Raw genomic sequence first — 27693 nt, forward strand, 5'->3', positions numbered from 1 at the left:
GCCGCTAAGGTCGTAACCGTATCGTAGCCACCCAATTGGTTTTTGGTTTACCGTTGTAACGATAAACAGCCGATTACGTTAGGGATACGACTACAGCGATACGACATACGGCACCAATGACTCCCGCTATAAGGTTACCGATACCATAGTACAGGTCCTGTACTATGACCGATACGGTTGCCGATAAAGCACCGATGTCTGCAGCTTTATAAAACACCAGTTTAAAGACACCCGAGCGGAGTAGGGGGTCAGAATATACACGCGGTAGGTATGTCTGTCGTAAGAGGCGACTAAAATACCAGATTCAAGGGGCTGTGTGGCGCAACCCTGTAGGTTGCCAGCGCAATATATAGCTTCCCAAACCCAATTGTCAACCTCACCTATCCGCGGCGAATTCTGTCTAGATCTCGTTCTGTATGTACCAGATACCAAAAACTATTGATTTAGGAGAAAATTTAGATTGAGTTATAACAAAGGGGGGCAGGCGGAGGGTGTCACTGCTTACTTTGTAAGCCCTCGACTTATTTGACCCCTTGAGTCTGTGATATTGGTGAAGGCCAGTATACGTAAAGTTATAATGTGTAAAAACCCCTCTTTCCATGTTCGAAAAAAATTTCGCTAGTAGACTACTGTCTGTGTCCCAAATTTCATCAAAATCCGTGTAGCCATTCTGGCGTGATTCAGTCGCAAAGACGAAAAAATATAATAATTAAATTATAACTGTTCCTAGGGGGCGGGGACCACGCCCCTTTTGAAAAATATATAGCTAATAGATCCTTCTAGACTATTGGCTATATGTGTGCAAAATTTCATCCAAATCGGTCCAGCCGTTCTTGCGTTATTGAGTCACAAAGACAAACGTCTGGACAAACATCCAAACATCTTAACATCCAAACTTTCCCATTTATAATATATATTAGATTAGATTAAATATTATCTAAGCATAAAGGACGCGTTTCGATGAAGTTAATTATATTCTGAAAGAGTTCAAATATAAAATAGGCGGCAGAAAACTTTTATCTGATGGAGTACTTAAAGACTGTATATCGTATACAGGATATTTCTACGCACAAATAATCAATAACAGCCTAGAAGAGGGTGTTGTACCAGAAAAGTGGAAAACGTCAACGGTGATACCAGTGGAAAAAGTTAAAAAGACAGTAAAACCTGAAGAACTTAGACCCATAAATACCCTGCCTAGTGGTTGTAAAGTACTCGAAGCTTATGTTAAGAACCAGTTAGTGAAATACCTCGAAGATAATAATATACTAGGCCTCCAACAGCCAGGCTTTAGAAAGAAACATTCTTGTGAGACAGCTCTTAATTTTTTCAAACTGCCTTTATTCAGAACTGAAATAGATAAGCAAAATATTTTTTATAAAGGTCTAAAAAGTTTCAATGAACTGCCTATAGATATAAAAAGTTGTAATGAAATCGTAGCTTTTAAAGCAAAGCTTTACGAATGTAGCGAAATAAAGTTTGATGTCGTTGGCCCAGGCTTGCGAATTTAACGCACCCAGTTGTGAACAATTGATGTTGGTTTATTAGATGGTAGGTTGGATGGGTGGTTTATTTCTAAATCAGGTTACAGGTTAATAAAATCACATTACAAAACAAAATGACAAATTTTCTACTTACCGCTGTGTGCCTTATCCGACTGCTTGCCAACGAATGGCGGTTTTTCATATTACAAAATGGGACTTGGCAGACAGCGGCGAGTTTACATTACAAGGTTACCAGATCATAAAATTTACTACTAAAATTATTGAACACAGGGCGTTCTGCAACATCCCCGCCCCCGTGAATCACTCTATTCACCAGACTCAACGTCCAGAACGGCCAACTTGGCTACAGCTCTTCTCTTCACCCCAGAGTTCGTTCGTACATCAACTCGGCGGACAACTCCGTCTTTCGAAGGATACACTCGCTCCACCACGCCACGACACCACTCTCTTCTTGGCACATTTGGATCGCAGATGAACACTAGCGCTCCTTCTTTCAACGGTTTCGTAGACTGGCACCACTTCGTTCGACGTGTTAGCGTGGGGAGATATTCCAGCACCCACCTTTTCCAGAAGTGATCTCTGAGTTGACGAGCCACGCGCCACTGTTGTCGTAGAGCCACGGCCTGCCGATACGTTGTCCACGCTGGGCGTATGCGCAGTATTATTCGGCCCCAATAAAAAGTCATTCGGCGTCAATGGCTGTTCTTGGCCTGGAGAGATGGGCAAGTGCGTTAGTGGCCGGGAGTTGACGATGTTTTCCGCCTCAACAAGAAAGCTATATAGTGTATGTTCCCGAGGTGCAATCTCTTTAAGCGTTTGATGTAGGACTCGCTTGACACACTGCACCATTCTCTCCCAAACGCCACCTTCAGCTGGGTTATACGGTGAGCTGAACACCCAATCTAGACCACGTCGAGAAAGCTCGCCCTGGACACGCTCGCAATCGAATACCTCGGTGAATCTCTTGGCCTCGTTGTTCACACCAACAAAGTTTTTCCCATTGTCTGACCTCAACCTTGTAGGGACGCCCCTACGATTAATAAAATTTCTGATTACGATAATGCAGGAGTCAGTGCTCAGATCGTGAGCTACCTCCAGATGCACAGCCCGCGTGGTTAGGCATGTGAAAAGTGCTACCCACCGCTTTTCTGTACTCCGCCTCACTGTTACGTTAAGTGGCCCGAAGTAATCCATGCCAGTGTAAGTAAACGGCCTTACGTAGTGCGTAAGTCGATCCACTGGCAACGGCCCCATTAATGGCGGGACTGGTGCTGCTTTCCGTAGGCGGCAAACCTTACAGTTAGCGATGACATTTCAGAGAAGCGTTCTTAGACGCGGCACCCAGTACTCTCGGCGAATAGCGCATATGGTGGCTTCGGTATTTTGATGGCCCATGAGGATGTGATAGTGCTCCGTTATCAGTTTCGTGTACACATGTTTTGGCGGCAATATTATAGGGCGTCTAGTACATATTGGGAGCCAGCTGGATGCATCTATACGTCCACGAACACGTAGCACACCATTCTCATCCAGATACGGCGACAACTGCACCAAAGGGCTCTGACTTGATATCTCTTTTCCATCTTGGATCTGTTGGATTTCCTCGGGGAAGCATTCATTCTGAACGATGCGGCATAGGAGAAGCTTCGCTGCTTCGAGATTGTTAGCTGTAAGACCATACGGATTCTTATTTTGGATTCGGCGGCATATCCCGACGAACAGCACAACCCAGGCGGTAGTTCGTAGTAGCCTATTGTATGAAGAGAACCGATCGAAGTCAATGAAATTTTTGCATACGATGATAAATGTATGCTGTGGGCGCAATTCTTCTTCATGAACAACATCGGCAGAGATGCCATCTTCAGTAGGCCAGGCATATTCCTCTTCGCGCAGAAATGATGGACCTTGTACCCAACGAGTCTTAGGACCAAGCACGATATTATGATTGGCTCGAGTGGCTTCATCGGCCACGTTTTGTGCTGTGGGTATCCAGCGCCAATCGGACTCGTGAGTAGCGGCTAAGATTTCGGCGATTCTATGCTGCACGAAGGGCTTATATTTACGATGTTTGCTTCGAATCCATTTGATCACTGTTCCCGAATCACTCCAGAGAAAACATTGGTCGATTTTGAAAGAATGTGCTTCTCGCACAACTTGTTGAAGACGAGCTCCAAAAACTGCGGCCTGCAGCTCTAATCGCGGTATGGTCAAAGTTTTTAGTGGAGCGCACTTTGATTTCGCGCAGATGAATGTGACCTCTATCTCCCCTTGGGCATTCCTTGCTCTCCAATATGTGACAGCAGCAAAGGCATTTTCGCTAGCGTCGACGAATACGTGTAACTGTAGAGATTTCGGCGCACCATTTCGGAAATAGAAGCGAGGGCAGGCATACTCCATTACCTCTGGCAGTTGCTTTCGCCATCTTTCCCATGATTCGGCTATGTTTGCTGGGAGTGGGTCATTCCAATGTGTTTCGTGCCTCCACACTTCTCGCATCAATAACTTTGCTCCTATCACGAAGTTACCTAGAAATCCCAGTGGGTCGAATGTGGACATAACCACACTGAGAAGTTCCCTCTTTGTAGGGAACCTACCCCCGTTCACTACCGCCTTGCTTACTTTGTTAAACTTCAGTCCAAACTTAAAACAGTCCGTTGTAGAGTGCCAATGTAACCCAAGAACTCTCTCAGTCTGCAGTCCGTCTTTTAATCCGATGGCTTTGTCGACGTCCACTCTACCCAATGCTGCAATCACTTCCTCCGAGTTTGACGTGAAATTACGGAGCTCAAAGCCGGCATCCTTGTGGATCTCCCTTACTTGGTTTGCAACGGTTATGGCTTCCTTTGCTGAGTCGAAACTATCTACCAAGTCGTCCACATAGTGATTTTCCAAGATCGCAGTCACGGCCCGTGACGTATAACGATTGTCATCGACGTGGTCCAACGCATTTCGCGTCTTAACATAATGAGCCGCGCAAGGGGAGCAAGCAGCTCCAAATGTCATGACGCACATTTCGTATATATCGGGTGGTTGGACAGAGTCACCACTGCGCCACAGAAAGCGCTGGGCACACCTATCTTCCGGACGTATTAATATCTGGTGAAACATTTCCTTAATGTCGCCACACAGGCCCACCGCTCGTTCACGAAAGCGGAAGAGAATCGAAGGCAAAGGCTTATACTCCTGCGGTCCCTTAAGTAAGCAGCTATTCAAGGAGATACCATTGACCTGGGCGGCGGCATCGAACACGAATCGAAGTTTTCCAGGCTTGTTCGGATTTGCTACGGCAAAATGGGGCAGGTACCAGGTACGCGGCGATGACAAGATAGATTCCGACGTAGTGAGTTTACGTGCGTAACCCTTCCTTATATAGCTATCAATGATTTCCTTATAAACTTTAGCAAACTCGGCATCGCAGTTCATTTTCCTTTCAACGCTCTTTAGCCTCTTGAGCGCCATATTGTAACTGTTCGGCAACTGAATATTATCATCCTTCCATATAAGTCCCGTCTGATATCTTCGTCCAACACGACAAGTTGTCGACTCCAAGATAGATCGTGCGCGGATGTCGGCGTCGCTTTCGATTGGTGACGATGGTCTAACGCCAAAACTTCCGGTCTCGAAAAAATCGGCAACCATGTTATGAAGCACTTCATCTGGGTTACATTTCAAAAAAAGACATGTAGCTATAGAAGGAGGGGATTTGCTGACAGGAACAAACACTACCCAACCCAGTTCTGTTTTGGCTGCAAACGGACCGTGTTTCCTCATCCTGATGATTTTTGAACCTATGCCCAAGTGGCAGTTATCAATCCCGATGAGAAGTCGAGGTGTGGCTCCTGAGTGGGGCTGCACTGGCAGTTGACTTGCTTCCTTGTCGTCCATTTCCAGGTCACTCCAACTAAGGCCTTGTGTTGGCAGCTTTAGATTACGTACGGCATGGACCTGTCGCAGCTTGTGTTTTTTGTTCATACCAGCACCGCTTATTTGTAATTCGACCAAGGTGGCGGGCTCATGAACCGAACGCCCCCCAAACCATTGAACGTTCAGACTGTACGGCCGTCCTACTAGGTTTAACTCCTTTACGAGGCTGTCTTCCATCATCGTTATAGATGAACCTTCATCTAGTAAGGCATATGTATCCACGCGGCGTTGCTTTTCATACAGTGTGACAGGGAGAATGCGGTAGAGTAACTTAACCTTCGGCGAGTTGGTAGAACAGCTTAAAACGGTCGCTCCCTTATCGCTAAGCGGTTGCTGCCGAGCATTGTTTAGTGGCGAAGTAGATCTGGACGTAACAAGGGAGGCGCTTCGTGACGACGATGTTGATGGAGCTGGCGGACGCTCTGACCGAGACTCATGAAGTAATTTATGATGTGCTCTACTGCATCCATCGATGCCGCAAACCTTTCGCCTTCTGCAATTGCTGGTGATGTGACCCCCATTTAGGCAGGCAAAACATAATCGTCGAGATTTAACTAGGGTCCATCGATCGGCTACCGTGGCTCCAGTGAGGCGTTTGCACTGGCTTGTGTTGACCTTGGCAAATAGGACAACTCCGCAGAGTAGTATCATCTACATGGAGGACTGTACGGCGTTTAGGTTCACGAGCAGCGAGTTGACAGTCATCATTGATGGTGCATATGACATTGGCGAGTGAGGTTAGCTAGTCGCTAAAATGTATTATTGTGGCTCGAGCAGGTATGGTGGCTGCATGCCGACCCCACTCAATGCGTTTGCTCATGGGTAACTTGGCGATAAGTTCGTCGAGTAGCATAGGGTTGGCGATATGATGCTCGGCACCGGCAGATTCCAAAAGTGCGCAGATGTTTTTTACCTTCATTGCAAATGATATAACTTTCCCTAACATACTCTCAGAGATTGGTGCTATCTCTTTAACCTGCGCTAACTGGCTACGAACCAGCTGCTCTGGTCGTCCGAATCTAAACTTCAACTGTTCTAGAATGCAATTTACATTGTTAGGGTGGATGAGAAGTGACTTGACCGTTTCACGTGCTTCACCCTTAAGGCACTTTTGGAGACGCTGGTTATTTTCGAAGTTGCTATATCTGTATGCCGCCGTCGACTCTACGAAAGATGCATAAAACATAGGCCAGTCTTCAGCCCTACCGCTAAACTCAGGCAAATCCAACAACTTTTTGGGAGGGTTCAAATTATAGGGTACATACTATACGTTATTGCAAGCCCCACTGACTTGAGGCGTCGACGTCGGAGCGGCTGACGACTGAGCTGAAAATAAATTATTTGAATGTAGCGCGGAGGTATAGCGCAAATCATAAGGTATTGCATTGGGTTGACAAAAATTGTATAAATTTCTAGAATTGGGCGGAGGTACACAAGGGGCTTCGATAAATGGCGTAGAAGCATTCGACTGTGTGCTAGTTGGCATTAGCGACGGCTCAATCCGCGTCTGCGTTGACTGTGGTAGCACTGGAGGTGCTTGCGTTGACTGCGGGAGCATTAGCTGCGACTGCGCGACGACGCTGCTGGCGTAGGTAACAGCAGAACTACCGTTATGCAATCCCGTTGACCGAAGGGCATAGTTCTGGGACTCCCGTTCTTGTAACTGTACCTGAGTGGCTTTCAGATGGAGCTCCAACATGGCTATACGTTTTTCCATCTCGTCGTAATTATGACCACCGTGGTTACTTTGGGCATGGCTTGGCGTCAGAGAAGTACCCGTGGTTATAACCGTTTGGCTGGCTGAGGCAATTGGGGCTCATCATGGATGTGTACTGGTTCGGTTACCGCGGACTTACTAGGGGCACTGTATACCTGTATTTCTGAACGTGTCCGTGTGGCAGATTCAGATATGCTGGACGGCGTTTCCGTTATTGGGGATAATGTGGCGTTCTTATCCATGTTGTTACTACTATTCATAAGGCGAGCACTTCTACGTGGCGGTGTGTGCAACATATGTAGCAGGTGTATTGAAGCAGTTAATACAGAAGCGTGGCTATTAAATTACATATATGTAGAGGCAGACCCGTGGCTTAACTACGCAAATTCGTGGCTCTAAATTTATTAATTACCAGAATCTTTGTTTGATATATATGGCACAAATAGCAACGTATTTACTGGTTTCTGGCGGCGATGTTGGGAAATATTGGCAGAAATATGCATACATACATTTACCTTGCGTTGCGAAGTGGTGTTACGACTTTGCTAGCGCTGCGACGTTCCTGGCTGAGACGGCGACGTTGACGTAGCGTTGTAGTGGCTTTCACGGTGGTGTGTTACTGGCGTTAAAATGGCAAACAATTACAACATTGATATCCACCTGTTGAACATTTAACGGAGAATATTTTTTTGGCAATAAAAATGATCGTTGCTGTTATTGGCAAAGTATTACGGGCATGGCGTTGCTGATGTGACGGGCGCAGTAAGCGCAGCCCATTTGGTCAACAGCGAAATAAAGTTTGTAGCGAAATAAAGTTTGATGTCGTTGGCCCAGGCTTGCGAATTTAACGCACCCAGTTGTGAACAATTGATGTTGGTTTATTAGATGGTAGGTTGGATGGGTGGTTTATTTCTAAATCAGGTTACAGGTTAATAAAATCACATTACAAAACAAAATGACAAATTTTCTACTTACCGCTGTGTGCCTTATCCGACTGCTTGCCAACGAATGGCGGTTTTTCATATTACAAAATGGGAATTGGCAGACAGCGGCGAGTTTACATTACAAGGTTACCAGATCATAAAATTTACTACTAAAATTATTGAACACAGGGCGTTCTGCAACAACGAATATTGTAAAACCTTAGCAATAACCCTACAAGAAACGCTGATAGTTTTACTAATACACTCACACTTGTAATTGACAATGCTGATCCTGCGATGACGTAAACATTGATACTCAAATTTATGTATGTTCCTTTGTTCGCACACGCATGTCCGCATGTACCCAACGACATGAAAAAGGACTCAAACTGGGAAGGCTTCGGACACCTGCTACAGAACAAAAGAACATACAGCAGATACCATTATGCATGTGAGACAGATATATAATTCTCAACGGAATTTTATGTATGCGAGAACAGTTTATCCGATTTAATCATGTTGTCACTACTGACTGTCATATGACAATCAAATGATTATCACGGTTGTTTTGTTATTTTTTAAATTACGCTATTTTCAACCGACGAAAACCATATAAAAAATAAGTTTAAAAAATGAAAAAGGGAGTATTTCAAAGCTCCATGCTAAAAGAAAAAATCGAAAATAATATTAAAAAATACCAAAAGCTGTCGGAATGTGTGCAGCGCACTCAAAAAATTGATACGCGAAAAATAATAGTGGTTAGTGGTGATTCATTTTTAAATGTGTTTCCGCATGAGGAAATCGCTCTTCTGTTGTTTTATTATTTTCTGAATTTAAATTGAACATTCTGAACTCGAATTCTTATAAAACTATTTATTTTAAACAAATAAGAAACACGTATGCTTTTATCACGTGCAAAATTAAAAACTTAATGAAATAAAGTAAATAAAAAGCAAAAAGCATTGTTTCATTTTTGGCGGAATGGTCATTTATGATAGTATAACAGTCAAACCTGATATCTACAGTAAACTATATTTGTATTTGTATTTGTATTTTATTAAATTTTTCCTAACACAACAATTTGACAAAATTATTTTATAGTGCTAGTCAGTACAATGGCGAAAATTCAAAAAATGTTTCAATAACTTAGATAAAGAATAGATAATTTGTAAAATAAGACTTAATGGTTACAATAAATTTTAAAGAGCTTAGCCTAGGGACACAGAACAGAAATAAGAATAGAGGGGACATTGCAAGGGTAGGTAGTACAGTAATAATATTAGGTTCTATCCTTTGAGGAAATAGGAGGTGGCAAGAAAAATGGATAGAAGATCAGTAAAGAGAGTCAGTTGAAGAAGGAGAGGTGAGTCAATTAAAGAACAAGATTAATTCTTTTTTGAAATGCAGTGCATTACTTGTTTGCCTTATTCTGGCTGGAAGGGAGTTCCAAAGATGGATCGAAGTAACGAAGAATTGGCGTTCAGAAATTAGCATACGGTGCTTAACATGTGCAAGAACCATTGTCCTCGTAGAATGAAGAAATTGAAGGTTTCGATATAGGTAATAAGGCTTCTTCGTGTAGATTATCTTATGCAAGGTAATAAGTGTTCTAAACTTTAAAAGATTGTCAAAAGAAATGTCTAGCAACTTTGCAAAATAACAGGAAACGTGATGAAGTCTATTCAGCCCGTAAACGTATCTAGCAATGTTATTGTAGGTAACATTAAGCTTCTTTTTACTCACAGCGTCACAGTTAGAAAAAATCTCACAGCCGTAGAGGAGCGTAGGTATTAAGTACGCTTTGGATAAAAGTAGTCGAATATGTAGTGGAGTGAAATACTGTGTCAACCACAGTGTACGGAGCATACCGTACACTTTTCCTACGGTTCTAAAGATATGGTCTCTCCAGGACAATGTTTTGTTAAAAACTATGCCAAGATTTGTTGCCATGTCAACATAGTCTATAACAGAATTTTCAAACATAATATTGTTTAAGCCATTTGTAGCTAGCGGCTTTCTACGGATAACAATGCACTTCGACTTTCTAGGATTTAGACATAAACCATTCATGGAAGCCCATACACCTATTTGACTAAGGTCTTGATTCAAGTTACTTATACATAAACTCATACAATCGACAGGACAGCACGTATACAATTGAACATCGTGAGCATAGATGTGGACGTCACAATACTTAAGAACATGAGGCAGGTCATTAATGTACAATACAAACAACAAAGGACCAAGGATTGACCCTTGGGGTACACCACGCGAAACGTCTAACAAGTTTGACTTTCTATTATCTACACATACTGCCTGCGTTCTGCCGTCTAGATAAGATCTGATTAGGTTGGTTGCATGACTGGAAAAATTAAACATGTTTTCCAGCTTTTTATATAGTAGGCCGTAAAGTTATCATCTATGCGCTCCCGTATATCTTCTACCACAGCAATAAGTGCCGTAGTACAGCTCCTTTTTGGTCTGAAAACGGACTGATGGTCCGTTAAAAGTTTATTTGCATGCACATATGTGGCGATCTGCCCATGTAGGATGCGCTCAACGACCTTCGAAAGAAAAGGCAGTATGGCTATCGGCCTGTACTCTTTGTTTTGTTTGAGAATGGGGATAACTTTAACAGTTTTCCAACATTTTGGAAAGACAGAGGTGGTTAGGATAGAGTTTATTAAATAGGTTATATGGGGCAGGATTACGTGTAGAATAATTTTCACAAATTTTGCACATATTCCGTCTAAGCCTATAGCGGTGGACTTCACAGAAAGTATGGCTTTCACAACATCACAGTCATCGACACGAACAAACCCGAGAGGACTAGCATCAACATTTACACGATCACCGTAGTTGTCAATACATACATTAGCAGCCGAGGGAGGTAACTTTAAAAAACTATCATTGATATCGTTAACATCTACATCAGGGGGGACAGAGAGATCTGCCTTGGATTTGCCAATTCCAATTTTCTTGATCCTATTCCAAGTTTCTTTTGAATTTAAAGCGGTGCTGAACTTATTTTCGTAGAAATGTACTTTAGCCGATCTTATGGCTTTATTGGCAGTGACTCGTGCAGCTTTGAAGCGCATGTGCATTTCCACAGTTCTGTATCTTTTCCACCGGGAATAAGCTAGATTACGCAAGTGAATTAGATGCATAATACTGGCGTCAAACCATGGATTGCTATTGTGTTTCGTCACCTTAAGTTTCGTAGGAACGTGGTCGTCGAAGAGCTTATTTATACTGTCTTGAAGGAATTTAGCTTGCCCATCCACCGATGCCATCGTTCGAATCAATCTCCAGTCGACAGACTCCACTGCTTCAGCAAGTGCACTATAATTTATACTTTTAAAGTCACGATATGTAAACGAGCTCGGTGTAAACAACGTTTGAAAGTTGTAAGTAATGAATAGGAGGTCGTGTTTAGAAAAATTGGGAGCAGACAGCTGATCGTAAAGAAGTACTTTCCCTGAGTCGTTTACAAAGAAGAGGTCTAGCAGCGAGGAACTAGTGTTGGCAAAATGCGTTGGTATGGTAATGTTAGCCGAGAAGAGTCCCAGAGATTCCATACTTAGCTTAAGACTTGAATCTGTGAGCAGGTTGCTATTGAAGTCACCAGATAGGACTATATTTTCGTAACTTAAGAGTAGAGGTTGCAGAAAATCAGTAAAGTCAGCAAAATTTACTTGGCATTAGGTCCATATGCACAGCCGACAAGGAGCGTATCACCCTTTGATGAAAAAACATCAACGAACACAAATTCTACAGAATCACCGGTACAAGAACTACAACGTAATTTACAGGACAAACTACTTTTAACATATATAGCGACGACCACTATCATTTATGACACTTTTTGATAGTTAGAGTGTCAGCACTGATCCAGGAAAAGGAATGAGAGTGAGCAGTACGACTATATACTTAATCAGTAGGCCATGTTGGTGTATAAGAAGGAGACAAAAACTCACACGTACAGAGTAGTTTACATCACATTTGCGCAAGTCCCCTTAAGTTTGTGATAGAAAGTTTGTATGAGGCGCTGATCGTTAGGTTGACATTGCTGACAATCAGATGATAGTCATATTATAGTCAGCATTCTTGTAGGGAAGATAGTAAATTGTAATCTAATTTAATCTATGAATTAGGCTTTTTTGCCGTAATAAATAAATAAATAAATAAAATATTTATTATTAATATATTAATATATATACTAAATATCTCCGGACAGAGACAACATTTTTATTTTCCGACTTCGGATTATTGTTGTCGAGATTAATATGCATCTTTTGGCACCTCTTTCGATATTTTTTGACGCGTATTAGCAGCATCATGCTGTCGTATAGAATTACCCTTTATATCCACAGTCTAAATAAAATAGTTTGGAATATGACTATGCTGCATTGTGTTGTTGTTGTAGCAGTGCTTCGCCCCATCCAATAGGTGCGGCCGATCACAAATTGTCATCAATATCCTCTAACGGAAGTCCAAGGAAACTTGCTGTTTCAACAGGGGTGGACCATAATGCAAGAGGTATTAGAGGCGTTGGTTCCACATTACAATTAAAGAGATGGTTGGTGTCATGTGGGGACACATTGCAAGAGGGGCATACATTTTGTATGTCGGGGTTGATTCTGGATAGGTAAGAGTTTAACCTGTTACAGTATCCAGAACGAAGTTGAGCAAGAGCGACACGCGTTTCCCTGGGGAGTATGCGTTCCTCTTCAGCGAGTTTTGGATACTTTTCTTTAAGTACTGGATTCACCGCGAAATTCCCGGCATAAAGGTTCGACGCCTGTTTATGTAGTTCACGAAGGACCTGCTTGTGTTTTTTCACTTCATACGGCTGGGTTCTCAGGTGCCGTATTTCCTCAAAATGCTTACGGAGATGACTCCTTAAGCCCCTAGGTGGTGCTGGTTCATCAATCAGATGTCTGTTGGGATGCCCAGGTTTCTGGGTATTCAACAGGAACTGTTTGGTCAGCATCTCATTTCTCTCCCTGATGGGGAGTATTATCGCCTCATTATGCAGATAGTGTTCTGGGGACATAAGAAGACAGCCCGTGGCGATTCTGAGAGCAGTATTTTGGCAGGCCTGTAGTTTCTTCCAGTGGGTAATTTTTAGGCTTGGCGACCATATGGGTGACGCGTAGCACGTAATCGGCTGGCTAATTGCTTTGTATGTAGTCATGAGCGTTTCTTTATCTTTTCCCCAGGTACTGCCAGCGAGGGATTTGAGGATTTTGTTACGGCTCTGAACGGAACAATTGCGGCTGCGTGCTCACCAAAATGTAGATCCTGATCAAACGTCACACCCAAGATTTTGGGGTGTAGGACAGTCGGTAGCGTGGTGCCATCGACGTGGATGTTCAAAATGGTCGACATTTGGGACGTCCATGTTGTAAATAAGGTAGCGGAAGATTTAGTCGGTGATAATGCCAGGTTTCGCGAGGCGAAAAAACTGGAGAGATCAGGGAGGTAGCCGTTTATTTTATTGCATAGCGCATCGATCTTTGAGCCTGGGCCTGTGGCCATTATTGTGCAGTCATCGGCGTAGGAAACGATTGTGACTCCTTCCGGTGGTGAAGGTAGCTTAGATATGTAGAAATTAAACAAAAGTGGGGATAGGACACCACCCTGTGGCACCCCTTGTTTAATTCTCCTTGGTTTTGATGTTTCGTTTCTAAATTGCACCGATGCCTGCCGACCACCCAGATAATTTGCGGTCCACGTTTTAAGACATGGGGGAAGGGTAGACCCTTCCAGGTCTTGCAGTAACGTGCCATGGTTGACCGTATCAAAAGCTTTTGATAGGACTAGCGCTACGAGTACTGTTCTATGGTGGGGATATTGATTTAACCGCAATTTATCTGGGTGCTAATGGCATTTAGCGCGGTGGTAGTGCTTTGGAGTTTTCTGAAGCCATGCTGATGAGGGGCTAGCTGCAAATGTGCTTGGAAATAAGGGAGCAAAATGGCTTCAAGCGTCTTTGCCACTGGCGATAGGAGAGATATCGGACGATATGACTCACCTACGTTAGCTGGTTTCCCAGGCTTTAGTAGCAGGACCACCTTGGCCATTTTCCATTTCTCGGGTATGACAAAGGTGGAAAGACAGGTTGAAGACATGCACTAAATATTTGAAACTCTCTTTCCCTAGGCTTTTAAGCATCGGCATGGCTATGCCGTCTGGGCCCACTGCTTTGGATGGTTTAGCGCGACCAATGGCGTCCTCAACCTCTTTAGCGGTGATGGTGATTGGTGACGCGCTGAATTTGTGTTTATGTGCGTGTCTATTGGCTCTCCGTCTATCTTTGTCGACCGTAGGATGCATTATATATTGTCGGCAGAAAGCGCTCGCGCATTTTTTCGCATCCGACAGCACTTTGTCGCCAAAGGCGAAGGAAACTTTGTCTTTGTGCTTAGTCGGATTCGATAGGGACTTTACGGTGGACCAAAATTTACCCACACCGGTAGAGAGGTTACAACCTCTTAGATGCTCCTCCCATTTCGCTCACTTGTGTTCATACACAAGCAATCTGATGCGTTGGTTTATATCCCTTATTTGGGGGTCGCCTGGATCAAGCTGTCTTATAAGGTCACGTTCTCTCGCTAAGTTTGCGGCCTCCGCCGGGTAGTGGGCCGGATTTCGGGAATTCTCCCGGCGGGAATGAAACGTGCCGAGGCGGATTCAATGACCTTACGGAAGGCACGCTCCCCTTGGCGGGCATCAGTCGGGATAGGGAGGGCAGCAAAGCGGTTGTCTGTAAAATATTTATATGCGTTTTTATAGTGCGTTTTTAAGTGACGATGAAGTCGGCGGTACGCTCGAGCGAAATAAGTATGGGCAGGTGGTCGGATGCCAATGTTACCATCGGCTGCCAGTTGACGCAGTTTACGAGTTCTGCGCTCACGATTGAGATATCTGGCGAGCTGTGACAGCTTCCTACCATACGTGTGGGGCGTCTCCGTTTCTTGTGCAGAACGTCGTTTCTTCTATTTGATCCGCCAACATCTCACCCCTACTCTCACCCCTACCCGGACACACCTAGAATGTGTTTTTACATTATGGGTACCGAATTGAAGCTGTTGATGTGTGCTTTAGTACAGAGTAAGTTTTACACCGCTCAAAATATAGGCCAAAACATGGACCCGGATACCCTTAAAATGTGTGTGTATTATGGTTATGGTTTATTCATTTTTTCTTCCATCGTAACATAGTAACTTAAGTTAACATCATTTAGATTGAAATATAAGAAAAAAGGTAAAGCATTCTGTAAAATATGATATAATAGTGTTGAATGCTATAAATTCATAAATTATTAAATCTAATGTGTGGGGTTACATGGCACTTAAAAAGCAATTAAAATGAGTATGTATGTATATGGCGAAATAACAAATATCAAACGAAAGCTGTTGCTAAGAGTTTTAAAGTAATTTTCATTGTGATATTCGATTTAGCCGCATCAACCTGAAAAACTGATAAATATACATGCGAAGCTGAAATAAAGACATGAATTAAAAATACCCGCATACCTATGTATTTACATACGTCCTATTCGATTTGCCTGAAATTTGGTATATACATTTGCCTATATTTGTATTTACGATGCTGTTTTCCGGGAAGTAGACCAGAGACGGACTGAGAGTGGGATTAGGACTAGGACTGGGACTGAGACTCGGAGTGTGACTGGAACAAGATACATACCACCCTCTGGGACTGGAAATAAAATATGAAGAAGAATGAGAAAAACTTGAGAGAAGAGAAAAAAGAGAAGGAGACTGAGAAAGAGATAGAATGAAGCGAAAAATACGGAGGGAGGAGTGAATACAAAGATTAGGAAAAATTGTAGAGGGGCGAGGGCAGAGTTAGACGGAAAAAGCTTATTAAAATGTATGCAGTTAGACCAAATTTAGGGCAGAACAACGTCTGTCGGGTCTGCTAGTACTAATATGTTATTTGCGGAAGAGTTGATGCTTCGTTGACAATGGTGGCTTGGATATACTGAACCCCAAGTTTTCTCCGTGTACATTCCGAGCTAAGAAATAAAACGGAGGATAACTCTTTGCAACAAGTGCAAGAGCACGCTCCGGCCATGAAAGTACTTCAGTCGACACCGCAGTTTGGAAGCAGTGAAAGGGGGAGACCTGCACAGAGTTGCGAGAAGCAGGTGGAGGTATACTTGATCTGTGCACACAGTACTTATACGTTACTTGCGGGGTTGTGGACGCTCCGTTGATTTCGTCATCACTGCTGTCATATTCAATGCAGATCAATGTGCTTGTGACCTTTATGTAGAATATATCTGGATGTCCTTGTAACTGACCTGTTATAAGAAGAGGAGATAGACGAGAGGAAACGGTTTTTTTTCGCTATCTCCTTCATGTGAGCAAAATTGATTTAAGTGAGTTAAGAAGTCCAATGCTTTCCTAACAGATAGTAGGCCTTCATATCCTTGAATCAGATTATTAGCGCTAACATTTACCATGTTACATACTTTAATTGCAATTGCATGAAAGAAAAAAAATCCTGACAAACTCTCTGAACTTGAATTGAAATTTTCTGAACTTGAATCGTAATTTTCTGAACTTGAAATGTATTTTTCTGAACTAAAATTGGAATTTCTGAACTTGAATTGTAACTTTCTGAATATGAATTGTAAATTTCTGAATTTAAAATGGAATTTCTGAGCTTGAATTGTAATTTTCTGAACTTGAATTGGAAACTCTGAACTTGAATTGTAAATTTCTGAACTTAAAATGGCAAATTCAAAATTATCGTTTCCGATTCATTACAACGTTTCATCTCAAAAGTTAACGCCACTACAAATAATTTCGCCTCCTTCTTCTTGTAGCAGTGTTATTTTGTAAATAGTGTATACTTAGGATTTTCATGTAACTTACGCCTCAAAGAAATCCTTTGGCGCTTCACTGTCATAGAATCCCAAAATAATTGTATTCGGTTTCATTGCGCCAATACCGGATAGACGTATTAAATTTTGAACGCCTTCACGTACAGATTTAGCCAATGTTACTTCAGCAAACGCTTTCACTCTCATGTGATCCACAAATGACAACCAACATTTATTTTCCTCAATAGTTGGATCCACAAAAGCTGTGTAGTCGCCAACTTTCACATGCCCAATCACATAGAGGCCACCCTTTTTCATGTCATTAACAAAATCCACAAGTGGACAGCAAGAACGGGGCGATGAAACTAACAACAACATTTGTGGACGCCAAAATTTCACGTGATCTTTGCGTGAATCCAGCATAAGTAAATATTTGCGTACCTAAAGTAAAAGATATTGAAAATTTATTACTAGTTTAAGGCGTACATTAAATGGGCAAATCAAATACATATGTCACCCGGCCTTTGAAAAGGTGGCTTATGACTCAAAAAATAAATTGCGAGAAACAGCTTTTAACTGCTGTTTTTTTTTTTAATCATAAGCCACCTTTTCATAGGCCGGGTTACATATATTATTTCTAATTGCTGTTTTTATGTACGGGTCGCTTTTTACGCTCTTATTTGGAATCCAAATCTATAAATAAAGTTTTGGTTGTAAGGATGGAGATTCAGGCTATTAGCGAGCTTTGGGCAATTTTGGTCGTAGTGCTTTTGTTTAGCTATATTTTATTAATATAATTTGTTAAAAATAAACGATTTTGCGCACACAAAGCAATCTATTTGTACTATGGCACTATTGTGAATATTTGCACTGCATTACCGGCAGTTGCTATTGTGCACTAGATGGCAGCGCAACTGTAAGTTAATAGAACAGTTGATTTCTGTTGATATTTGATAAGAGACTGTTATACTGGTTGCGCAAGATGCGCACGGGTCAGGCTCGTATTTCATATTGTCGAAATTATTCCAACTCAGGAACGGGGAAATAGGTGCACGAGGTAAGTTTAAGTTCAGTGGGCTTTTTCAAGCTTTAAGTCGGGTTGCTTTCTCTCTTTTTTTTAATTGTTTCCAGAGTAGCTTGTTTAGAAAATACAGTTGCAGTTGAAAGGAAATTTATACGGACCTTGAAACTTAGAAGGGTGGTTTTAATAGAGTAGCATTCAGCTTTCTTTAGCATATCCCTCAAAAAATAGGTCGTACAAAGTGCCTGCCTGGTCATTTTAAAGCCTTCTTTAGCGATCGAATCGAACTCGTTCCCCTCGATTTTATTAGACCTTACACGCAGTTACCAGGAACACCATTGTGAACTTTTTTCATATTCCACCTTTAATGAGCTTCAACCGTGCTTGGTTGCCAAATAAATTGATTCGGATTTGTAAGATTTCCTTTAAGTCGCTTTTCGATATATTAGGCCTCATGAGGAAAAAATTAATAAGGCTAAATAGTGCTAAACTTCTATACCTGGCGTGTCCGAGGGCCATTGCATCCTCTCTCGACACCTTCCATGATTCAAAATTATACATCACCACAAATATGATAAGAGACAAGATATGACTTTCTTCCGAGGAACTACACCGTCCATGATGCCGAATCATACATCAAGACAGGTATTATGAGGGACTTTTAGAGCCTGATTTTTTTTTGTCGAGAGATGACTTTACTTATCAACTACCTACTCAGTTCAAAGCAGCAATTTTTCCCTCCATAATTTAAGCACGCTCTACCCCGCTCTTGATTGCATAATTTAGATTTCTTGGTGGAGACAACCATCGTATGTATTTTCTATATTATCGTCGGTCGCATGATCCTTTATCGCGTAGGCGGAAATAAATGTTATATTAAAAGAAAAAACTTCGTCCATATGCGAATTGCGGCGAGATGCTGGTTCACAGCTTAGGTTAGGTTGAACTGGCCGGTCCATGAGGACCTTGCATAGACTGATTGAGTCCGTAGTGTTACCAGAAATTTGTTTTAACGACCAAACTGAAAACCCCTATCAAAAACCAGGACCTATGTTATAAAATAACTCCGTCCTCCTGGCAAATACTAGAAGCTTCCTAGGACTTAACTCACTTGCTGCTTCTAGATCTGACAGCTGTATCACGAGCAAAGAACATGCTCGATTGTTTCCTCCTCCAACCCGCACTTCCTACATCTGCTATCACTGACCAAGCCTAATTTAAAGGCATGTGACCCCAGAAGGTAGTGTCCAGTCAGAATACCCGTTATGAATCTACAGTCCTCTCTTTTTAATGATAGAAGCAACTTTGTTAGTATAAGGTCGTAAAACCTACACATAATCTTCGACACTTTACAGCCCCGCGTTTGAACCCACGCCTTTCCCGCTTGGTCGATCATGTGCACCTCTCGCCTTTGCTTAATCTTGCCCAGTCTAATTAGGACGTCTACGGAGCAAGCTTCAAGGGATGCGTAAGTATGTGGTTAATATTCTCACAAACATAACCAAATCGTCCAAATATAACGTAAAAGACTCGCTTTAATTTAAAAACAAAATAAAATATACATACATATATGATGATGAGAGTCTCGTGTCATTTGATGTCATCTCACTTTTTCCCAGCTTTCCCGTAGATCATGCCTTAGAAATTATAGCATCTAAGTGGAACCAGATAAAGAGCCACACCACCCTCACAAAAGAACTTTTTCTAGAAGTAGTTCGTTTCTGCATTAGATATTAGATATTTTAAATTAAATTATTAGATAATAGATATTTTAAATTAAAAAATAAAATTTATGAGCAACGTTGCGGTATGCCCATGGGTCCCCAGCATCCCCCGACATAGCAGACATTGTAATGGAAGAATTACTGGAGAAATTTGAGGAAGACTCCGCTTATAAGCCACGTTTGCTTACCAAATACGTCGATGACCTTTTCGCAATTGTGAAAACTGATACGGTGGAAGAATTGCTATATATTCTAAATGGATACAACAGGAGTATTAAATTTACATTTGAGGTGGAGAAGGATGGAAAACTACCGTTTCTCGATACCCTTGTTATAAAAAAGAATAACCTATTATGTTTTGATTGGTATAAAAAACCTACCGCGTCAGGTAGATTAATTTACTTTAATTCTAAGCATGACAAATCTACAATAGTCAATACGGCCAGAAATTTTATCAACAGAGTTCTCTCGATCAGCGATGAAGTTTATCATAAGGAAAGCATTAAAATAATAATAAATATTCTAGAAAATAATGAATTTCCCACACGGAAAATAAAAAACATTATAAGAGATTATTATAAGAAACCCACTACAAGGAAAAATGCCGAAAACAATAAAATATATAAATCGACTACATATGTGTCAGGCCTGTCTAACAGAATAAAATATTCAAATATTTATGACAAAGAGAAATATAATTTAGCCTTTACCTACAATAATACGTTGCGACAAATTTTCAGTAATACCAAGAGTAGAATAGATAAATATGAGAAATCCGACTTGATATATAAAATTCTATGTAATGGTGACGGGTCCCACGTATGCGGCAAAGTATATGTGGGGACTACTAAATCGAAATAAAACAAGTAAGGAAGGCTAAGTTCGGGTGTAACCGAACATTACATACTCAGCTGAGAGCTATGGAGACAAAATAAGGGAAATCACCATGTAGGAAAATGCACCTAGGGTAACCCTGGAATGTGGTTGTATGACATGTGTATCAAGTGGAAGGTATTAAAGAGTATTTTAAGAGAGAGTAGGCCATAGTTCTATTGATGGACGCCATTTAGGGATATCGCCATAAAGGTGGACCAGGGCTGACTCTAGAATTTGTTTGTACGATATGGGTATCAAATGAAAGGTGTTACTGAGTATTTTAAGAGGGAGTGGGCCTTAGGTCTATCGGTGGACGACTTTTCGAGATATCGCCATAAAGGTGGACCAGGGGTGACTCTAGAATATGTTTGTACGATATGGGTATCAAATGAAAGCTGTTAATGAGTATTTTGAAAAGGAGTGATCCTTAGTTCCATAGGTCGACGCCGTTTCGAGATATCGTCATAAAGGTGGACCAGGGGTGTCTCTAGAATGTGTTTGTGCGATATGGGAATCAAATGAAAGGTGTTACTGAGCATTTTAAGAGGGAGTGGGAATTAGGTCTATAGGTGGACGCCTTTTCGAAATGTCGCCATTAGGGTGGGCCAGGGGTGACTCTAGAATGTGTTTGTATGATATGGGTATCAAATGAAAGATGGTAATGAGTATTTTAAGAGGGAGTGGGCATTAGGTCTATAGGTGGACGCCTTTTCGAGATATCGCCATTAGGGTGGGCCAGGGGTGACTCTAGAATGTTTGTACGATATGGGTATCAAACGAAAAGTGTTACTGAGCATTTTAAGAGGGAGTGGGCATTAGGTCTATAGGTGGACGCCTTTTCGAAATGTCGCCATTAGGGTGGGCCAGGGGTGACTCTAGAATGTGTTTGTATGATATGGGTATCAAATGAAAGATGGTAATGAGTATTTTAAGAGGGAGTGGGCATTAGGTCTATAGGTGGACGCCTTTTCGAGATATCGCCATTAGGGTGGGCCAGAGGTGACTCTAGAATGTGTTTGTACGATATGGGTATCAAATGAAAGGTGGTAATGAGTATTTTAAAAGGGAGTAATCCTTAGTTCAATAGGTGGACGCCTTTTCGAGATATCGCCATAAAGGTGGACCAAGGGTGACTCTAGAATGTTTGTACGATATGGGTATCAAACGAAAGGTGTTACTGAGCATTTCAAGAGAGAGTGGGCATTAGGTCTATCGGTGGACGCCTTTTCGAGATATCGCCATTAGGGTGGGCCAGGGGTGACTCTAGAATGTTTGTACGATATGTGTATGAAACGAAAGGTGTTACTGAGCATTTTAAGAGGGAGTGGACATTAGGTCTATAGGTGGACGCCTTTTGGAGATATCGCCATTAAGGTGGGCCAGGGGTGACTCTAGAATGTTTGTACGATATGGGTATCAAACGAAAGGTGTTACTGAGCATTTTAAGAGGGAGTGGACATTAGGTCTATAGGTGGACGCCTTTTCGAGATACCGCCATTAGGGTGGGCCAGGGGTGACTCTAGAATGTTTGTACGATATGGGTATCAAACGAAAGGTGTTACTGAGCATTTTAATAGGGAGTGGGCATTAGGTCTATAGGTGGACGCCTTTTCGAGATATCGCTATTAGGGTGGGCCAGGTGTGACTCTAGAATGTTTGTACGATATGGGTATCAAACGAAAGGTGTTACTGAGCATTTTAATAGGGAGTGGGCATTAGGTCTATAGGTGGACGCCTTTTCGAGATATCGCCATTAGGGTGGGCCAGGGGTGACTCTAGGATGTGTTTGTACGATATGGATATCAAATTAAAGGTATTAATGAGGGTTTTAAAAGCGAGTGGCCCTTAGATGTATATGTGAAGGCGTTCTCGGGAAATCGACCAAAATGTGGACCAGGTGATCCAGAAAATCATCTGTCGGGTACTGCTAATTTATGTATATATGGAATACCACTAACAGTATTCCTGCCAAGATTCCAAGGGCTGTTGATTTCGCCTTGTAGAACTTTTTCATTTTCTTCTACTTAATAAGGTAGGTGTCACACCCATTTTACAAAGTTTTTTCCAAAGTTATATTTTGCGTCAATAAACCAATCCAGTTACAATGTTTCATCCCTTTTTTCGTATTTGGTATAGAATTATGGCATTTTTTTATTTTTCGTAATTTTCGATATCGATAAAGTGGGCGTGGTTATTGTCGGATTTCGGCCATTTTTTATATCGAGATAAAGTGAGTTCAGATAAGTACGTGTGCTCAGTTTAGTAAAGATATACCAATTTTTGCTCAAGTTATTGTGTTAACGGCCGAGCGGAAGGACAGACGGTGGACTGTGTATAAAAACTGGGCGTGGCTTCAACCGATTTCGCCCTTTTTCACAAAAAACAGTTATCGTCCTAGGAGCCAAGCCTCTACCAAATTTCACAAGGATTGGTTAATTTTTGTTCGACTTATGGCATTAAAAGCATCCTAGACAAATTAAATGAAAAAGGGCGGAGCCACGCCCATTTTGAAATTTTCTTTTATTTTTGTAATTTGTTGCACCACATCATTACTGGAGTTGAATGTTGGCATAACTTACTTATATGCTGTAAAGATATTAACTTTTCTTTTAAAATTTGAATTTAAAAAAATTTTTTTTTAAAAAGTGGGCGTGGTCGTTCTCCGATTTTGCTAATTTTTATTAAGCAGACATAAAGTAATAAGGGTAATGTTCCTGCCAAATTTCATCATGATATCTTTAACGACTGCCAAATTACAGTTTGCAAAACTTCTAAATTACCTTCATTTAAAAGTGGGCGGTGCCACGCCCAATGGCCAAAATTTTACTAATTTTCTATTCTGCGTCATAAGCTCAACTCACCTACCAAGCTTCATCGCTTAATGCGTATTTGGTAATGAAATTTCGCACTTTTTTGATTTTTCGAAATTTTCGATATCGAAAAATTGGGCGTGGTTATTGTCCGATATCGTTCATTTTAAATAGCGATCTGAGATGAGTGCCCAGGAACATATGTACCAAATTTCATGAAGATACCTCAAAATTTACTCAAGTTATCGTGTTAACGGACAGACGGACGGACGGACGGAAGACTGTGTATAAAAACTGGGCGTGGCATCAACCGATGTCGCCCATTTTCACAGAAAACAGTTAACGTCGTAAAATCTACTCCCCTACCAAATTTCAAAAGGATTGGTTAATTTTTGTTCGACTTATGGCGTTAAAAGTATCCTAGACAAATTAAATGAAAAAGGGCGGAGCCACGCCCATTTTGAAATTTTCTTTTATTTTTGTATTTTGTTGCACCATATCATTACTGGAGTTGAATGTTGACATAATTTACTTATATACTGTAAAGATATTAAATTTTTTGTAAAAATTTTACTTTAAAAAAAAATTTTTTTTAAAAGTGGGCGTGGTCCTTCACCGATTTTGCTAATTTTTATTAAGCGTACATATAGTAATAGTAGTAACGTTCCTGACAAATTTCATCATGATATCTTCAACGACTGCCAAATTACATCTTGCAAAAGTTTTAAATTACCTTCTTTTAAAAGTGGGCGGTGCCACGCCCATTGTCCAAAATTTTACTAATTTTCTATTCTGCGTCATAAGTTCAACTCATCTACCAAGTTTCGTCGCTTTATCGGTCTTTTGTAATGAATTATCGCACTTTTTTCGAAATTTTCGATATCGAAAAAGTGGGCGTGGTTATAGTCCGATATCGTTCATTTTAAATAGCGATCTGAGATGAGTGCTCAGGAACCTACATACCAAATTTCATCAAGATACCTCAAAATTTACTCAAGTTATCGTGTTAACGGACGGACGGACGGACGGACGGACATGGCTCAATCAAATTTTTTTTAGATCCTGATTATTTTGATATATGGAAGTCTATATCTATCTCGATTCCTTTATATATGTACAACCAACCGTTATCCAATCAAACTTAATATACTCTGTGAGCTCTGCTCAACTGAGTATAAAAACGAGGATTTCCGGGCATAAAACGAATATTAAAAATCGCAACAACCCTAATGATGGCAAAACGGCGCTAACACAGCATTGCAGAGAAACTGGACACTCTCCCAATTTAGAAAATGTAGAAATTCTACAGCAAGAGAGGAATTACAACAAACGCTACATATTAGAGATGCTGCACATAATAAATACACCCAGCGACAAACGCATGAACTTCAAATCTGATACAATTGGTATTGCCTCTGCCTTTAGGCAGCCGATCAACAACAATAGGGGGACTCATGAAAGCATATAAACTTATAAGGTGTAAAATTATATCCATTTACACACACTGTTATATGAACGCACCTGGTAATATTCTTGATAAACTTAATTGTTTATCAGCTGTATTATTGGCAAACAAAATTTTTTGATTGTTATAAAAATTAAAAAATGCCAAGATTGAGTGAGAAATCAAAACGGCAGCGATTTAATTTGGCACCCCTCGAGTTCGGGGTTAAACTTGGTATCAAATGAAAGAGGGAGTTCTCCCGATCACAAATATATATAACTTAAAGTGCGCAGATTTATAGTTTACGAGTTATTTGATGTTAAAGTTTGCAAATTTAGCAAATTTCTATAGCACTCTCACTTACAATTTACACATCTTTCAAAACCTTTATGCTCATAAATATCTATATAAATTGGCAACGATACACTTAAATTTCATTTTAGTATTTTTCACATATAATTCTTGCATTGTTTTTACTTAATTTAAATGTTTTTATTAAATAAATCGCGCTTTTGTAGCAACATTCACATTTATGTATGTATATATTTTATCGATGACATTACAAAGCTGTGCTGCCACATCAACAAAGAAAAAACAAATATAAATATTAACGTGCCACCTTTCAGTTAATAAAGAAAAAGGAAAATATATATTTTTACTACTATGCGGAAGGACATCACCGTGGCGGTAGCCACGGTTATACCACACACCCGGACTTGGCATGGCGTAGCCCAGGGTTATTTTAAATAAGCGCAGCCGAAGGCCGCCTACGCGGAAAGGTGTTCTACGCAGAATTACTGTGCATGGCGCAGCCGGTGTTGGATCGGCTAACATAACAATAAACATAAGAGTTATAAGGTAATATGCGGAAGGACATCACCGTGGCGGTAGCCACGGTTATACCACACACCCAGACTTGGCATGGCGTAGCCCAGGGTTATTTTAAATAAGCGCGGCCGAAGGCCGCCTACGCGGAAAGGTGTTCTACGCAGAGTTACTGTGCATGGCGCAGCCGGTGTTGGATCGGCTAACATAACAATAAACATAAGAGTTATAAGGTAATATCAGCCCGTTCACGAATGCAAAAAAGAGCTTCTTCAAATTTTTGGTAAATAAAGACTAGAAAAGTTAAAGATATATATACATCAGATGAAAGATATTTTTATAAATTATTTTTCGATTCTGTACTTGTTCCGTTTTTTAGATGTGGCAGCACAGCTTTGTAATGTCATCAATAATATATATACATAAATGTGAATGTTGCTACAAAAGCGCGATTGATTTAATAAAAACTTTTATATTAAGTAAAAACAATGCAAGAATTATATGTGAAAAATACTAAAATGAAATTTAAGTGTATCGTTGCCAATTTATATATATTTATGTGCATAAAGGTTTTGAAAGATGTGTAAATTGTAAGTGAAAGTGCTGTAGAAATTTGCTAAATTTGCAAACTTTAACATCAAATAACTCGTAAACTATAAGTCTGCGCACTTTAAGTTATATATATTTGTGATCGGGAGAACCCCTCTTTCATTTGATACCAAGTTTAACCCCGAACTCGGGGGGTGCTATTCTAAAATTTTCCCGCTGTAATGTCTGCAAGGTTGCATTCCTTTGAGTTTACCGTGTTTACACAATGAAATGTGCTCGTAAATTTATACAAATTGTGTAAATGATTTTTCATACAAAATTTGACAGCTCGTTTACGCACTAGATAAATTTATACGTTTACACACTTTATGAGGCATTTATAAGGTTACATGAGTCCCCCTAATAATAGATAAGAGAATCTCCCACTGTTTAGGAAAGAGTTCACCTGCAGGCTGCAGCTGATATCACTTGAGCGGCGCTCACTATTCATTAGCTAACATTATGCTTATGTTCATTTTTTGTTTATGATAATGGCTTTGTATTATTTACATTTTATTGTTATTTGCTTTGCACTGTTCGTAAACTTATATTTTTGTCGACATCACTGATAAACTTCTCGCTCTCTGAGAGCGCGTAAAAATGTGCATTTTTTATAACATTGGCCATAGATACCATCATGCTCAAAATCAAGTTTGGGCATTTCAGAATAACTTTGGGGTATTTTACATGGTAAAGGTTTAATTTATAATTTTCACCGAAAACTTACTCAAGATTGTCAAATGGGATATCAAAAAACTCGAATTTTTGTCCGGATTACAAATCCGAAAAAAAATTACTATTTTTTACCCGTGGAAAATTTATCAGTGTCAACACCTTTCATCAAAGGGCTGCACACGAAACGGGTTTTGGTAGCAGCTTTCGATTGGTGAAAAAGTCAGCTTCTTAGTCTTTGCATTGATGTAAATGGATGCATAAAGGTCAGGTTTTTGTGGAGCGTTGCAACATTCCACTTTTGACAGCTGAGATAAATTGTAAGTATACGTATAGGTTAACGCAACATGTATAATTAACAGCCTTTTGAGGGCGACAACGCAGATACTTCACCAAGTGATCTAATTTCGTAACTTCTTATAAATTTTTCGCGTTTTTTATTGTATGTGGATATACATATGTATGTACATAACCATTTTGGTCGCATCAAAGTGAAAAAGGGGCTAGCCGTTCATTGTTATCTTATGACGGTGCCAGCGCAACAAAGCAAAGCAACGCAAACGAAATATATTATTTCATATTTTTTCACTTATCTACCACAAAATATTTCTACAAAACTTTGCCTTTTTTATAAATTTTAATAAGTTTATATCACCTTGCTGATTTTTTTGAAAATAATGAAACCGAACGGATTTATTGGAGTTTTTTTGGGTAGTTTAGGCAACGCTATAGCCATGGTTCAACTATATACAGGTTGGCTCATCTGTAAAGCAACAAAATATGCCTGTTCAAATTGTCAAAATCTGT

At 40.7% G+C, this 27693-nt stretch overlaps 3 protein-coding genes across 3 annotated transcripts in view; all 3 read right to left on the reverse strand.

Moving 5' to 3' along the window:
- The window catches only part of IFT43 (intraflagellar transport 43), a 32465-nt gene extending 24139 nt beyond the window's left edge, over positions 1-8326 (reverse strand). The window contains exon 1 of the mRNA XM_067768076.1: positions 8301-8326. The gene's annotated coding sequence lies outside the window, so the exon portion shown is untranslated. The remainder of the gene's footprint in view (positions 1-8300) is intronic.
- On the reverse strand, positions 1537-8167 carry LOC137240987 (uncharacterized). The gene is made up of 2 exons (XM_067768089.1): positions 8122-8167; positions 1537-8058 (listed from the first exon to the last, which is right to left on the reverse strand). Exon 2 carries the CDS (start codon positions 6078-6080, stop codon positions 2820-2822), a length of 3261 nt encoding a protein of 1086 aa, XP_067624190.1. The 5' UTR covers positions 6081-8058; positions 8122-8167; the 3' UTR covers positions 1537-2819.
- Positions 8327-15304: 6978 nt separating the features above from the next.
- LOC137242783 (solute carrier family 12 member 9-like) lies at positions 15305-27621 on the reverse strand. Its single transcript, XM_067770038.1, has 2 exons — positions 27542-27621; positions 15305-17367 (listed from the first exon to the last, which is right to left on the reverse strand). The coding sequence occupies exon 2, from the start codon at positions 17347-17349 to the stop codon at positions 16975-16977; it is 375 nt and encodes a 124-aa protein (XP_067626139.1). The 5' UTR covers positions 17350-17367; positions 27542-27621; the 3' UTR covers positions 15305-16974.
- Between the last annotated feature and the right edge of the window lie 72 nt (positions 27622-27693).

This window comes from Eurosta solidaginis, chromosome 2, assembly GCF_040869045.1.
Source record: "Eurosta solidaginis isolate ZX-2024a chromosome 2, ASM4086904v1, whole genome shotgun sequence".
Taxonomy (NCBI): Eukaryota; Metazoa; Arthropoda; class Insecta; order Diptera; family Tephritidae; genus Eurosta; species Eurosta solidaginis.

Excerpts from the sequence above, each read along its gene's own strand:
- LOC137242783 (XM_067770038.1), bottom strand. The coding sequence starts at position 17,349 with ATGCTGGATTCACGCAAAGATCACGTGAAATTTTGGCGTCCACAAATG.
- LOC137240987 (XM_067768089.1), bottom strand. The coding sequence starts at position 6,080 with ATGATACTACTCTGCGGAGTTGTCCTATTTGCCAAGGTCAACACAAGC.